We start from the raw sequence: 13,341 nt of genomic DNA, 5'->3' as shown, positions 1-13,341 counted from the left end.
GTCATGCATGCTTACAGCTAACATGCCTGGATAGAGCATGGAAAGCTCCCAAATCTCTAGGAATAAAACATCCCATTAAAGAACCATAAAGCAGCAAATCAGCATCAAGTCCATAGGTCTTAATGCTGTTGCTCTCAGTTTGTAAGGGAGGGGGTGAAATCTTTCTGTACTGCAAGCTTTTGTAACAAAGGCTCTTATCTGCATAGGTGGCTAAGGAAAACATTTAGTGTAGTTTGAATCTTCTTTTTGATTTGCAGAGTCCAGTCAGCTTTCCAGTGGAAGTTCAGATTCCTATATGGCAAATTAATCCTAATGACAACAGACCTTTTCTTTTTGATTAACATTCACAGACATCTTGGTATATATGAGAGCCACAAACTGAAAACACTGATCTGATTGGAAGTGTTTTAATTTTAAATAAATGTTTATTTAGGAAACCTCCACTACTGAAGCTGAAAGTACTGGAGTAAATGTAAATGTGCCATGCTTGAGTTATCAATCGGCTGAGAAGCTGTAACTGTACTGAGAGTGGAAGGAGGTGGGCTGGAGTGGTGGGTGCAGAGCTCTGGAGGTGCTCAGGGCATCTAGAAACTCTTGGCTGTATCAGTATGGCTGGGGTGTTGGTGGCTGATCCACGGACAGAGCTGGCACTGAGGAGTGCCCAGAGGATGTGTCCATGTGGGTGTAGGAGGAGAGAGGAGCTCTCTCTGCTCAGATGTGCTTCTAACATGAAAATCGTGGAGTGTGTCAAGCCTGCACTCTCGGGAGTCACTGGCTTTGTGTTAAAAATGTGAGATGCTTTCCTTGTCGTGACATTATGAGAATGGCTTGAAGATATTTTACTTTTAAACTTGGGTACTTCAGAAAGGAGGAGGCGGCGGGGAAGACACCCTTGGAAGTTAATTTTAAGGACCAAGCTGACAGCTTTTTGCCACTGTTGCTTTCTTCTAGGTTGAAAAGCTGAAGGCTTGTTACAGCCACAGCGTACAGCAATCTAGCAGGTTAAATGACTTGGGCAACACAGTTTATTAAAACTGGCAAGTGCTCGCTCCAGTTCTCTTCCTGATAGTCAGGGCTGTCTGGGAGAGTAATTGATAGTGGCAGCTGTTCGGAGGGAGTTTCAGATTGCGGCAAGACGATTTGACTTGACAGACAGCTCTGTACAAATGAACTGAGTGACAGGGGCTGAATCCAGACCGGGCTGGGGAAGGAGCTCCCCACTGAGCTGCCGTGGTGCTGGGTGACAGGGGCGGGCTGGGAGAGCCACACCAGGAACAAAGACCAAATCCCGTGCACAGGCAGCTGCGGCGGTTCAGAGCCAGGCGTGAGGGCTCCTGTATCCCCTAGTTTACCTTCCTCTGTGAGAAAACACTGCAGTTCTCTGTGGAAGATCCACCAGAGGCCTGTGATGTTCTGAAGAGCCTGTGTCACAGAAGAAGATTTGTTGACGTGACCTAACGTGTGCAGTATGCTGCTGTCATGATGGAAATTTGGCCTTTGCTTTGCAATACTGTTAAAAATGGTTCCCGTTACACACCAGAGAGCCTTCCAGGCAGTGGTTTTATGTGCAAGTTCCAAGTCTTTTTTCCTTATCTTAAGCTGTTTTGCATTAAAATGAGGGGAGAAAGTTGGTGCCCCATAAGTTTCACAACCTCTGTATTGTACGTCTGCTTGCCTTACCTTTGCAGACCAAGCTAACAGTTCAATGTCTTCAATAATGCTACCCTCCTAAAATGCAATGGAAAAGCCGTCCATATAAAAGCAAAAGCCAGCTGAGGATAAAGAATTAGCACTTAAATATTGATTTTCACTTGTAAGAACTCTTCTAATGTCAGTGCTATCATTGCCAATGCAAAATGCTTCATTCTCTCTTGTGCTTATATATGTTGCATGTCCACAATAGATTATGCAGCACTCTGAAAGCTCAATTTAAAAAAAAAAAAAAAAGGTTTGCTGAAGTTCATTGAATACTCTCCTTTAGTTATTTCTTTGTTTTGACCTACTGCTGTAAAATCATGCTCTTCTGTACTCATTCTTCATGCTGATGGTGCAGAATTCATCTCTGGGACTCATCAACCAGGTCTAAAATACTCAGCCTCTCGCCACATGTCCCTGTAATTCCTGTGGTGATGCTTCTGCAGCGTTTCTTGCTGGAATTATAATATGGAGCAGAGTTCATCACAGCCAGCCTGGTTTATGTCTGTTTTCAAGGATGTGTTCAGGGTGGATAGATAGGCTGCAGATGGTGGTTGTTGTGTTTCTTGGGAAATTGCCATTGGTAAAGATGTCATTGATGGATGTAGGAGCGGAATTTCTTTCTCACATCACCCCATCACCCTTGCTGTTTGAATACAAGGAGGGAGACTGCAGAAAGATGTCTGAATGACTCCACTTTTCTCTTCTAGAAGAGACAAAGGAAAGGCGTGCAAGCAAGATTAGATTATTTCCAATCACATTGTACGTGTGTTGACAGTCCCCTTTCAGCAGCAACCAGCAGCTTGCAAAGACCAAGAGTCAGGGCTGGAACTGCTGTTGCCCTAAGTACTGTTTGTATAACACAGTAACTGCTTATTGGAGTTCTCAAAGCAGCCTTTACATGTTTAATCCCTTGCACTTGAGCTACTCTTAATCAGCTTGAAAGCAAATTCCTGTAGCAGAAAGGTTTAATTTGTGTCTGGGACTTTCTGTATTGTATTTAGCCTGCAATGCTGTGTAGTTAGACACTGGCAAGCCTGCCACCCTGTGCAGCCATGTGGATGGGCAGTGCATGTTTATTCCAATCACAGATTTTTAATTCACTGCAGTTTCTGATGGTCTTTCAGGTTCAGGTAATTCCTTCTAAAACACACATTTTACTGTGAATTCAACTGTCATTGACTTTGGGATTTCCCTTAAACTTCAACTCTTGTTTGCACAGACTTACAGCAGCAATAGTTAAAAGTCTTTCTGCTTTTAAAAGTTGTTAGAAGTTTACATCTTTACCAGGTGAAATTGGAGTGGGATGTAGCCCACTACACAGGGAGGCTGATATTTTGCAACACTCCAAATGACAAATTGTTTTATAAAGGAGGCAAAAATTACTAATCCCAGGTTGTTTTAATTTTTCTTACTAAAGCAGTTTCAGCCCTTTCTTGCCTGTCTCTTGCACTCTGTCATTGTTCATCCCCCTGAGATCAAGACATGTTTCACTATCTGTTCATTTAAGAAAACCTCTCAATGGAAGAAGTCCAAAGTGTTTGGTTAGAAAATAAACAAAGTTGGCATGCTGAAAAGGGGTAGTGGTGGAGAATGGCAGATGAGATCCAGCCTTCCTATAGCGTGGCTGAAACATGAATCATTGCCAATGTCACATTTCCTGTGAAGGCACGAGCTGAACTGACATGCGTTCAGGTTTAATTAAGGTTGAATTATTGGAGATGACTGTCAAGTCTTAGGCAAATTGGCTCAGCCTTTTATGATTAAGCATGAAAATTACTCTAGGACTTGGTAAAAACAAAGACATTTTTACCTCTAGAGTGTTTCAGTTTGGTCTGGTGGGTCTCTGCTTTTGTCAGGACAGTTGTGCTCAGCTCCATGGTTCCATCTGCTCAGAAGGGCTAGATTAGGAGCCACAGTAATTTCTGAAAGGATCTTGATGAAACATGATCCAGCTTGCACAAAAGGTTATATTTGGTTTCTTGCCTTGGGTTTTTCCATATGTGACCAGCAGTCAGCCTGATCAGTTGGAAAGAACTTGGGCATACAAGTTTGTAGTTCTTTAGGAGGCACATTCAAGCATCCTACACAGAAAATGCAGAGTTTGAGATCCTGTTCAGAATAGGCAACATCTCTCATAAAATGATTAAAATTAACTTTCTAAGGGATTTCAGGGAAGGTAGCTCAGAGACCTTCACGTGAATGGAGAGGAAAGTCTTGGAGATTTTTGTGACAGGTATCATTTTATGGACCTTGTTAAGTACCTAAGAAATGAGGCAATTCTAGCCTTCAAAATTCATTGTTTCTAAAGTAGTGAGACATACAGATGAAATGTATTTCCATGTGGGCATCTGCTTCCCATTGTGTCCAGATCTACCAGAGACTTAAGTGAAACACCTAGATGTGAGAAATGTTCATTTTCAGAAGGTTTGACTTTCAAACATCAGGAAGGTGCCAGTGCCTGGCATCAGTGTCTTCCCATCATTTCTCTTCATAATTTGTCCTGCTTTTGTTCACATTCCTTTCACCCATTGCAGCTCACTCTCAATCAGCCACATGAAGCAGCTTTGCTCTCCTGTGTCGCATCACAGCCTCAGAAAGGGAATTGGGTATTTCCATTGTGGAGAATGAAACACAGAAGTGTTTCAGTCCTGCAGCCCAGGAGGTGCAAGTTGGCAGCAGAAATTAGTCATGTATCCCTAATACTAATACAACCAGGCTGGCTGGTCAGTTCAGTCAGTGAGGGAGCATGAGCTTCTGCTTTGAGAAAATTGCAAATGAGAACTATGCTGAAGCCACAGGGAATCAATAGTTGTGCATAAAACTGGTCAAACAGCTGCTTCTAACGCGGGACTTCATTGATTTGTTTTGGATCTAATTGACTTTTTACTCTACTAACTTTTGTGGTGCCAGTGTGTTTTGAACATACACCATTAGTCTACATTGCTTATAATTACACAATATGAAGTTTAACTCTGTAGGAGGAGGCCTGTTGGATGGAAAGAGCTAATAGGCTCTCAGGAAACCTATGGTCAGGAATGAAATCCAATTGCTTTTAATGGTTAGCTCCTGAAAAATGGGGATCTACAGCTGTGAACACACTTTCTCCAAAATGCCCTGTGTGAGGACCCCTGGCTTGACTAGTCAATGACAGTTTTTCAGTTTTCAGCAATAAAATATGAGGAAAATTTACAAACATAGGAGGCATTATAAAAAATAATTGTGCAGAAGAGTGATGAGAATTTGATTTTAGAAATAAATTCTTTGTCACTCTAAGTAACACCAGAACCAAGTCTAGTTACTCCTCAAAACCAAGGTACACATGATGCATTATATCATATTTGAAAACTAAATTAACTGAAATTAGCGTTAGCCTTATATTTGTTGTATGGAATAATGTAGGGCCTCCAGACATTGCATCAAAACTGTAAAGATGTATAAGGTGATGGAAAGTACAGGGTTGATTGTACTGGCTGCCAGCCAAAGCACTGGTGTTCAGAAATAATTCTTTTCCTGTTATTTGTGATTTTGAGGCCACAAGTCCTCAAGCATTTTCAACTGAGAAATAATAGTTCATATGTTTCCATTCATTCTCTTTTTCATATTCTGACTTCACATATATGTAGGGATGGATGAAATGGTACAATGGTGAGAGTGCAAGCAGAGCCAGAAGCAGTGTGAGTAGCTGCTGTTTATCTGCAGGAAGGAGATGCTATTACATGGGCATTTTCTGAGTGCATGAGCTGGTGAGCTACAGGCTCTGATTCACCTCCTCTCATCCAGTGCCAGCACGGTGGTGCTTAAGCTGTCAAAGCTGCAGTAGCAAGGACTCTGGCCTCGCACAGGCTGCTTTCACAACTGCCTGGTTAGGGCATCTGCATGGCCAGAATTAGATTGTGGTGTATGTTTGTGTTATTTCCACACCTCCTACATCAGGAACTGGCTCAGTCCTTTGATGAGACAGGAGAATTTCAAAGGTGGAATTTGCTCATGAGGGTGTTGGAAGCATGTTAATGAGTGTAGACACCTCTTACATGTCTGCAAGCCAGCTGAATGCAAACAGCCCCCAGCACATTTGGGTGGATAATAACAGCATGTATCCTAAAAGTCAGATAGAAGTGCTGTGTGTGCACAGCGGGGTGTGTGCATGTGGAACACATGGATAACACTAGTTCTTGTAACCCATGAACAGTTTTTCTTGCAATTGTGGCTATGTGTGCACTCAAGGATACACAGATTATGTTGAAAAGGGAGCTGTAGTGGGAGTTGAATCACATTCATGTTGGTCCTTTTGGTTGTCATCAACCTTTTGGATACTGCTTGATCTGAAATACTTCTCCGTTCCTCCCTTTTCTCTTTATCCTTTCCACCCTCTTAACCATTTGGGCTGCTTTGTTTAGCTTAATTTGGAAAAAAAATAAATACTTATCATCATAGAAGGAGTATTTCTGTATGGAATTGTCACTCTTGGTGCATTTTGCAAAGTAGCAGCAATCCAAACTTTGACATGCCATGCATACAGGAGTGTGCAATACTTACGGGTGAGTGGGACTACACTTGAGTGCTCACTGCACTTCTGACTGGATTTTTCCAGCCTTCACTGTTCTGTTTTTTCACACAAGTGTGTGAGCTGGGAATGGCAATGTCACAGCTTCACTGCAGAGCTGTCCCATCCTCTGCTAGATCTCAGGTAGCCTCCTCCCCAGAAGCCAGGTGGTGTTATCATTAAGGATCAGTTCTTGGGTCACAGAGCATTGTAGCTGGAGTTGAGCCTAAACATATTGCAGATTACCTTGAAAGAGCATTGAGAAACTGAAGTATCTTAATGATCAGGCTCGTGTTCATGAGTTCATTATTAGCCTTAAAACTTAAATTGAGCAGGAAATACTGTACCAGTAACTTGAGACATGTTCACACTCCTACTGTATGTAACCTTGGGACACTAGAAGTCACAAAGCTCTATGTTCTTTGTAGTATTCATTCATTTAGTGACAACAAAGTCTTTTACACACATGGTAGCAAGTACTGCAGACTAGCCAGTCAAGGACAGCGGAAGGACAGACACACACACATCCATCTTGTAGCAGCACTGCTCCCACGAGCTGAAACATCACTTGTTTTTTCTCAGGCTTATGTTCTACCAAGCAGAGAAATTAATGCAGACCTTTCTTTGTTCTTTTTCTCCTTGCTCCATAAGGTCCCACCTTGAATGACAAGCCAGAAGTGAAAGCAGCCAATGTCCCTAAGGTGTCTGGGCTAGAGCGGAGCCGGGAACTGAGCACCGACGTGCCCTTCGCCCTGCCCATCCCCAGCCCCCAGCCAGTAGCTGCCGTTGTGACTTCCTCTTCCTCAGCGCCCACGTCAAGCGCCCGAGCGAGCCCACTGTTGAAGAAGGAGCCAGTGATTTCAGCACCAGCACCACCAAGGCTCACACCTCAGCCCCAGCCTCGGCCACAGTCACAACCTCAACCTCGGCCACAGTCGCAGCCCCAGTTAATACCGGAGCTTCGGACCCAGCCTCCCAGTCACATCCCTCCACCTCTCAATTACCAAGTGCATCACCAGGTGGCCCACAACGGACTCAATAATATCAGGTATGGGAGAGGGACTCTCGTCTCATCTTTATACTACTGGTGGGACAAAACTAATTTCAAAAGGGATAGAAATTGCTGGAAGGTGAGACAAGAGTACTCTTACTGTCTGGATAAGATGCTCCATGTTTTGGTTATTGGACTTTCTGTGCTGACTCCAGAGGCTGCAATTTCCAGCAGTTTTGGATAGCTGCATTTGAAAATGCTCTCATTCTGGGAGAAAGGCGTGTGTAACTGTGGGGTAAAAGTCTTCAAGGTCTGGTTTCTAGTGGAATTTTGCACTGTCTTGTCTGAGCTGGCCAGTTCTTGCCTTAGAAATTTAAGGTGATTGCAGTTTTACCAGTTCCCTTGTTTCATATTCAGAAAGACTTTCACTGAAGTTGAAGGTTTGTTCATAGTCATCCCAGTTTTGTTGCTTCATGATTATTTCCTATATTGGAAGATGCTGGGTTCCTTAGAACAGGACTCTGGGAGGCTGAGAACTCAGCTTCAATCTGACATGGTCAGATGCAGCAGAAGGCTTAACTTCACAGTTCAAATTGCCTCCATCCAGTAAGCAGGATGAATGAAAATGGTACAGAAAAAGAGTTTGTAGAGACAAGAGTTTAATCAGTAAACTGGAATCTGTGTAGTCTTTTTTGCTGGTACAAAAAAAGAAAACATACCTTGCCTCCCAAACCAGAGCTAAGATAGCTAAGCAAGATGAGAAGACTGATTTAAAACACAATATTCAGCTACATAAAGGTCAAAATTCAAATACAGGGAGCTTCCATTAATGTATGTTTCGTAGTATCCTGCATACTTAAGCTCTCTTGTAATTTTAACCTGTAAATGCCACAACAGTATAAATTATTAATATTTCAAACTATTCAAAATACCTCCCAGGTTTAGATTGCAACAAATACTAATATTGTGGGAATTATGCTCAAGAATAACTGCAGCAATACCGACCACAAAACTTAGGTCACTTACAGTGGAGTAATAATAATATAAGAATATATAAAATATGGAATCATTATTATAATAATTGATGAACATGGCATATGTGTGCATGCTTGTGTGCATGTCCAAGTCACTCACTGTGCAACTCTGCACCCAGAGCACCAGAAAAAAACGAGAGTAATTGCATCATGTGATCACAAGGATGCACATGGCCACGCAGGCTCATCAGAGGCTAAATAAAGGTGCAAAATCCAGCTGCCTCTGTGGCCTTAATCAGTACCTCATAGATAGCTCTGAGAATTTTAACTTGCTCAAGTACCAGAGGATATGTCATTCCAGGGGGCCCAAGCCCTGTCCTGCCCTGGTGGAGAAGTTCATTAAGATTCATTAATGTCTCCACTTGCCATTAAGAAAAACAGAAATGTAAGCTCGGGCAGATCAGTGTTACACAGTGGGGTTGTTTCTGGTAGTGAATTTATTGCGCAGTTTCCGTCTAATAGACTCTTTCTCTCTTTCTCTCTCTCTCTCGCTCCCCTCTTCCCCCCTCCTTTTCTCTCTGCAGCCGGAGCAGCAGTGCTAGCAGTGCAACAAGCATCAGCCTCCCGAAACACCTTCCCCTCTCTCCTCAGATTCCTCCACACCATTCCTCCGGCCCGGCTCTGCCCCTCTCCATCTCTAATCTTGCTACCTCGCACTTCTCTCTCAGATCGCAGACCCAACACCAGCACCATCCGGCCATGTTTGCCACCCCACCCACGCTGCCACCTCCACCAGCGTTACCCACCAACAGCCTCGTGATACCGGGTCACCCTGCGGGTAGGTTCCCTTCTTCTTCCAGGGCTGATCTGCTGTGCATGCACTGGAGGGTGTTGAGAGATGGGCTGCCTGGTGGGCAGGTAAAATAACAGGCTCCTCCACAGGCAGCGTGCGCTGGAACTGTGAGTGGGCTCATGAAACAGGTAGGAGACCTGGACATGCCTTACCAGATGAGAGATTATACAGTTAGTACTGTAATGTCCTAGAAGAAGTCTTCAAAACAAAATTTTCCCCAAAAAAATCTCCTTTTTCAGTGCATGAGTTGTCCAGTGTGGCATTCCACAGTCACAGACATTTTCTAGATTCAGAAAGGACTGATGTACAGTTTTCAGTTCTCCTCTCTTGAATGAAAGCTGCTGTTGTTAGAACTGATTTGAAAAAAACTATTTCTAATTGTCCCAGAGGTTGTTCTGAGTGACAAGTAAGCAGCCCCTCACACCCACCTCCGCTCTGATCCTTCAACAGGCAGAACATCCTGCCAGCAGACCAGAATCATCTCTCTGGCAGCACAAGCTCTTAGTGTGCCCATGGCTGCTTGGCCTTTCTCTCTGAGGCAGAGACAGCTCAGCAGACAAGCTCTGCTGTTCAGCTCTTAACTATCTTTGCATCCTTATAAAACATTTATTTTATTCATGGACCCCATTCTATTGTCACTCTGCCCTAAACGCCCGGATTACAGCTTATCCATTAGCCTACAGCTGTCCCTGGAAGAGACCCTGGCAGCTAGAGACTTCCCTGCAACTTCCATTTGCTAGGGCCTCCTTTTGGTCTGGCACTTGACTCCACAACTAACTCAGCAGGGATTAAACAGGACAAGCATTTTGCAAAAAAAAAATGCACCCTCTGTTTCCTGTGAAGCCAGTTGAAAGAATAAGGAGAAGGCAGATCTGATGGTTTTGCGTCCATTTTCTTCTTCTAGGAGCTAAATAATGTCCTGTTATTTGTAACTACTTCTTTAAATGAAAGAAAAGTGAATTGCTCCAAAGTGAGTTGTCAGAACGATGATAGACAAAAGTGCCTTGGGTTCCCAGCCAGAAGCAGGGCCCACACAGGCCAAAGCTGCTGGCTTTCACCGGCCCTGGCACCATCTAGAATTTCAACCACATGGCTGGGAAGATGTTGGCAGCGCTGTGGGAGACCTATTCATTGCTTCCTCTGTTTAAGGCAAAGGGCTACTGTGATGGAGACTTTGAAAAAGGAAATAGCAATGTGTGCACTAAAAGCATGATATTGCAGTCACTGAAAGCAAGTATGTTTTTACCATTAACTTCAGGAGGTGTAAGATCAAGTGACCTATTCACATTCAGCAGCTTGCCAGGAAACAGTAACGGTCTTGCTCCTACTAAAAGGATTTCTCCTGCAATTTCAGCAGGAGAAACCTACGTTAGCGGAGGGAAAGGTCTGGGCGTCTAACCCTGCAGACAATGAAATGCCTCTTGTCTGCATTATGTGAAATGCCTGCAAACTGGCACATCATAAAATCAATACAGAGCACTGCATAGCCAGGAGCTTCTGCTGTCATTCACATAAAAGTTTCTTAAAAGCAAACAATACTGCTGAGCAGCCCTGAAGAGCTAGGATCCAGCTGCTGCTAGCAGCATAGTCCTTGCTGTGCCACTGGAGTGCAGGTGTGCTCTCAGTAAAAGCACCAGCTTAGAAAAGCCATCAGAAAGGGTATGGCCCTTTGAAGTCTCCCTTTTGTCATCTTTTTGTCCTGCCACTTTGGAGGAAAGCGTGCTCTTCCTTTACATTTAGTTTGGCACACTTCTCACTGATACCAAGAAGCAGAGCTCAGCGCTCCCGCATTCACCGATGGTACAAATTCAGGTCTGTGAGTAACAAGAATGCACTTCCGGTGGCATTTCTGCCCTTTGAAACCTAAACCTTATACGAGTAACCTAGGAGCAACCAGTGTGTGGGCTGCTGCCCTCTACTCAAGGGCACCAAGGCTGGCCCTGATGTAGGATACGCAGAGGAAACAGTGGTCTTTGTTTCTTCTCTTCTGAACATGAGGGTACTACCAACATTGGCAGGATTGACCTTTCTCTGCTGTACCCACCTCGTGTACACACAGAGCAGTAGTGTTTGGGCGTTCAAAGGGCTGCTCAGTTACTCTGCTCCTAGTTGTGTTAACTCCTGGCCAGACACGTGGGACGGGCCGTTGCTGGTAGGCCCAAGAACTTAGTTCTCATCCTAACATTCCCCTGAGCCCCTCATGGAGCTGGGTTATTTCTTGGCAGTCCCATCCTTACTATGAAGCAGCCACTGCTCCCAGTGCCACACCACTTCTCCAAACATCTCTGGGCCTTTTCTTTTCCTGACAAAGGCCAAAGTTGTGGTACAAGGCTATGGGCTGGAGCCAGCTACAAATCTATCAGTCTGACTTCAAGTCTCTTAAAGAAATTGGATATCGGAGCACTTACAACTGCCAACTCGCTTTTATCTCTCCCTCCAGAAAAGTGGATTATCTTGATGCTAACAGAAAGATTCCGTTTCTTTAAGTCATGCCAGATTTAAAAGCGTAAACACACACATATGAAATCATACTCATATTCTCTAAAGAGGTTAGGTTTTGGATGTAAGTGCTTCCAGCCTAGGTTTTTTTTTGTTGTTTGCTCGCTCCAGGGAGAACCCATTACAGACTTTTTGCTCCAGTGCTTTAGGCTTCAGTAGCAGAAGTATTTGTACTTTCTGCTTTTGTATTAATTATTATAAAGATTGTAGCAGTACAGAGTATCTGCTCTTAGCACATATTTATTACTGGAAAGCAAATTACTTAGGCACTCAAAATCTGCTTTCAAAAGTGACTTCCAGTAGAATGTAGGTTTCTAAGTGTAGTACACACCTGAAAATTCCTCATCAGAGTGCCTCGTTTTTTAGATATTAACCATATCACTTCAGAAAGTGACTGATTTAGACACTTCTAATGTTCATCTAAAAAATCTAAGAAATGCCTGCGAAACATGAAATATAACTTTAAAGCTCATGTATTCTTTTGCCCCTTTATATTCAGTGCTGTAGTTTTAAAGGGGTGTTATAGTAAAAAAGTTCAGTAGCAAGTAGGTCAGTCAGGAATGGTTGTATGTCATCCATAGCTGATGACACAGGTGCTCTCAGCTCACAAAACATCTACCGTGTTGGGTGTTGACTCCTGTTTGAAGTTCTTAGGCAAAATCACAGATGGATATAATTTATACCAGCAGATATTTATGGGGAACTAGATGTTTGACCTTACTGTCCTCAGTCACATCATATCTAAAGTGCTGGCCAGAACCACATTCAAATTGAATGCACATTGGTTCTTCCAGAGGAGGATACTGAGAAGAGGCTACATGTCATAAGGTGGAACATTTGATTTTCTGCTGTCATCGCAACTGTCTTGAGATCTTCAGCCAGTTCAGTGTTTCTCCTCTTCCCCCTGATTCCTTCTCCATATTTTCTCATAGGAGAAAAACCTGGAGGCAAGGACAAAAAATGAACAACTATATCAGTTGGAATTTGAGAAAAGGACTGCTTAGTATTTAAAATCTCAAAAAATATTTGCAAAGAAGGCCTCGATTTGTAGGGTGGATGTTCCTGTGTGCATGTCCTGGGGCTGAGAAGGGTAGGATGACACAGGGACCTGTTGAGAAATGGCCATCCAAGCAGGAAGTTCCCAGGCACCTTATCTCATTGCATTGTAGATCATGTCAAACTTTTACCTCTTAAGTACATGTATGTTAGAATGTAACACATGTGTTAGGCCCACCAGCCACTGTCAGTGTACATGCGTGCTTCTGAATTGCAAACCTCCAAAGGAACCAGGTCAGTATTACCCACTTTAAAGTGAGCCATTGTCATCAAGGGTGCTCCCCAGCATCTTGCTGGTGTGGGAAGGTCTGGTCACCTCCAGACCAGAGCCCCGAGGTCCCTTCCCAGAGACACCTTGGTGCCGTGGCCGTCAAGTGCCAGGGAGGAGGAGTGTCCCGTGGGAGCGGTTGCGGGGTGGTGGGGTCGGGGCGGGGGCCGGGGGGATGCTTGCTGGACCCCCCTGATGTTTTCTGCTGTGATGACTCATGGTGTTCTCTCTTGTCTTTAGATACCAGCCTGTTGATATCATTCAACCAACCAATCATGTATTGCCAGCCTCATTCGGGGATTCTGATTGGTACTTTGTCACAGGCATCTCTCTTACCTCCACCAATGAGTCCTCACGTAGAAAACCACCACAGCATGACCTGCAGAAACAGGGAATGCCAGGTGAATATTGACTCTTTCTCCTCCGTCTTTGTGGTACTCACAGGCCCACGGGCCTCTG

General features: G+C 43.9%; 2 protein-coding genes across 17 annotated transcripts in view; one reads left to right on the top strand and one right to left on the bottom strand.

Annotated features, from left to right (window-relative positions):
• Positions 1–13,341, bottom strand: part of DGCR8 (DGCR8 microprocessor complex subunit) — a 1,090,394-nt gene that overhangs the window by 728,536 nt on the left and 348,517 nt on the right. The window lies entirely within an intron of this gene.
• FBRSL1 (fibrosin like 1) overlaps positions 1–13,341 on the top strand; it is a 519,718-nt gene that overhangs the window by 484,204 nt on the left and 22,173 nt on the right. For 12 of the 16 annotated variants that reach the window (XM_051633654.1, XM_051633652.1, XM_051633650.1 and 9 more), the window contains 2 exons: positions 6,893–7,289; positions 8,791–9,044. In XM_051633654.1, coding sequence (XP_051489614.1) covers positions 6,893–7,289; positions 8,791–9,044 — 651 coding nt within the window. Of the gene's footprint in view, positions 1–6,892; positions 7,290–8,790; positions 9,045–13,122; positions 13,284–13,341 lie in introns of all 16 variants that reach the window. The other 4 variants (XM_051633658.1, XM_051633656.1, XM_051633647.1 and 1 more) reach the window with 2 other exon arrangements.

Source organism: Apus apus, chromosome 16, assembly GCF_020740795.1.
Source record: "Apus apus isolate bApuApu2 chromosome 16, bApuApu2.pri.cur, whole genome shotgun sequence".
NCBI lineage: Eukaryota > Metazoa > Chordata > Aves > Apodiformes > Apodidae > Apus > Apus apus.
This window is presented reverse-complemented; position numbering and strand designations above follow the sequence as displayed.